The sequence below is a fragment of the Musca autumnalis genome, unplaced genomic scaffold (genome assembly GCF_047663935.1).
Source record: "Musca autumnalis isolate F117 unplaced genomic scaffold, ASM4766393v1 scaffold_4, whole genome shotgun sequence".
Taxonomy (NCBI): domain Eukaryota; kingdom Metazoa; phylum Arthropoda; class Insecta; order Diptera; family Muscidae; genus Musca; species Musca autumnalis.
In genome coordinates, this window is record NW_027411977.1 from 238,477,670 (window position 1) to 238,479,979 (window position 2,310).

Genomic DNA, 2,310 nt, shown 5'->3' on the forward strand with positions numbered 1-2,310 from the left:
CAATAGATGTAGTTGAGGGAGACTTGGGTGAGGCCGTCGTCGATTCCTCCTCCACTACCTCCTCCACTAAAGCATCCTGCCTGCATAGGGAAGGCTTGTCGTAACCGACCGACACTTCAGCCCCTGAGGGAGCAGGATCCCCGACCGTAAGGTTGGAGCTCTCCAAGGCACAAGAGAGAGCTGTGTTGGACGATTGAGATGGGATAATTGTGATATCCATCTCATCATCCTCACAACTCTCCTAGTCCCATGGAGGGGGGCTCTCCTTCCTCCCATGGAGGGGGTTTATGGGGGAGCTGAGGACAGTCATGGCATAGCCCTCAACTACCATGACTAGGGCTAACTACTACTACTCGCTGAGGTGCCCAGGTATCAGCGAGGCTCCGTTCCAATTCAGTTGGTACCCCAACTGCAAACCTTGGAACACCGATAGGCACGAGGTCGCTTAACACCCCGGTGTTAGGGGATCTTCCTTGAGGTGGAAGATCAGTAACCTGGAATAACCTTTAGTCGTGCACACATCTGTGGCCATTTGCAGAATAGTAGATGTCACCTGTGGTCCTGTACAGTGTAGTAGACGCCCTCTTTGGTCATATACTGAAAAGTAGATGCCATCTGTGATCATCTACTGAACAGTAGATACACTTTGAGGTCATCTACAGAATAGTAGATGTCACCTGTGGTCCTCTACAGAGTAGTAGATGCCATCTGAGCTCCTCTACTGAAAAGTAGATGTCATCTTTGGCCATCTACAAAATAATAGATGAAATCTTTGGTCCTCTACATAACAGTAGATGTCATCTGTGATGTCATGTATCGGTGGTCGTATACTGAGGGTGGTACTGTGATCATCTACAGAACTGTAGATGTCATCTTTGATCTTCTACTGACTTCTAGGTGTCATCTAATTGTTTAGACTTTGCTTGCAAAAGTTCAAATTTTGTCCGTTGGGCCCCCTCCCGAAATGGTGTCGGATGCAATGGGTGACGTCTGTTATTTGGTAGGTGTATAACATGACAGAATAGGACATTTATGATTATCTACGGAATAATATATAACATCAACTATTATCTTCGTCATTACCCATCCCATAGTGCTTTGAGCATTGATTAGTTATTCCAGAAACAAAAACAAATTCGTACACACACAAAATGATCTTCATTTGAAATTTACAATTTTTTAGATAACAACAAAATTTGCAAATTAAAGCCTAAACAACAGTTAAGAATGTTTGTCCCAGCTAAATTTCGATATCTTTGGGAAAATGAAATTTGATACGACAACCACGAGGGAGAGAAGCTATAAAAAGGCTAAAAATTCAAATTGTTGTTAAGTTGTTCTCTTAATATAGCTCATTCATTTCAAACGGAATGTTCTTCAAATTTGCAAATTTCTTGATAGCGGTAATTGCTTTTTTCGTTTTATTGTATATCCTTCCAGTTGAGCCTGCTGGTGTATCCAAATATGTATCTCACAAGAATTGTAATAATGTAACGAGTGGTCGCATCATAGCACATCCAGACAATTGTTCTCAATATATTGTGTGTAATGGCTTGAGATCAACACTGGGTGAATGTCCCGAGGGGTTGTATTATAATCCGGAAATGTTATCCTGTGATAAAATGAGAACACATTGTCGAGCGAAAGAGGAAACTAGCACAGATCAATCCAATCTCCAGACTACAACTGAAAAACCAACAACCACCACACCAATCCCAAGCACAACAACAAGGGCTCCTACAACACCTCTAATACCCTTATATTCCGATGGTCGTCCCTTGTGTTCCATGTGGCAGGATTTGGAATTCCCACATCCCTATAGGTGTTCGTATTATTACAAATGTCTAAAAGGTTTCCTAATTATACGCAAATGTCGTATTGGTTATATTTGGGATTGGTTAATGCAGCGCTGTGTTCCCGAACCTTTGGGACAATGTTATGCCCATAAATATGCGGTGAAAAAGAAAAGTTCAAATACCGATGAAGGAGATGGTTATGTTCGTTTAGAAAATGAAATATTACTGTATTTTTTGAGAGCGTATTCATAAAAATAACAAATAAATCGAAAAAAATGTATTTTCATTTTCTCGGATTTTAAAACGGATTTTTAATTGGGTATTTGTGCAAAGAAAAAATTAATTTCATTGTGGTATATAAAGATTTTAAACAAGTGATTCCAACATTTTACAGATAATATTTAACGACCAACCAATTCAAATGCAGTTGAAAAAGTTTCCCCATCTTCTGGGTTAATATGACAAACATCACAAAATTCTTGTTTTTACATCCTGTCATTAGATTGGGCACCCT

At 40.1% G+C, this 2,310-nt stretch overlaps 1 protein-coding gene across 1 annotated transcript; it reads left to right on the forward strand.

Annotated features, from left to right (window-relative positions):
- The first annotated feature begins 329 nt into the window (after window positions 1-329).
- LOC141403297 (uncharacterized) lies at window positions 330-2,048 on the forward strand. Its single transcript, XM_073985484.1, has 2 exons — window positions 330-369; window positions 1,441-2,048. The coding sequence occupies exons 1-2, from the start codon at window positions 330-332 to the stop codon at window positions 2,046-2,048; spliced, it is 648 nt and encodes a 215-aa protein (XP_073841585.1).
- The last annotated feature ends 262 nt before the right edge of the window (window positions 2,049-2,310 follow it).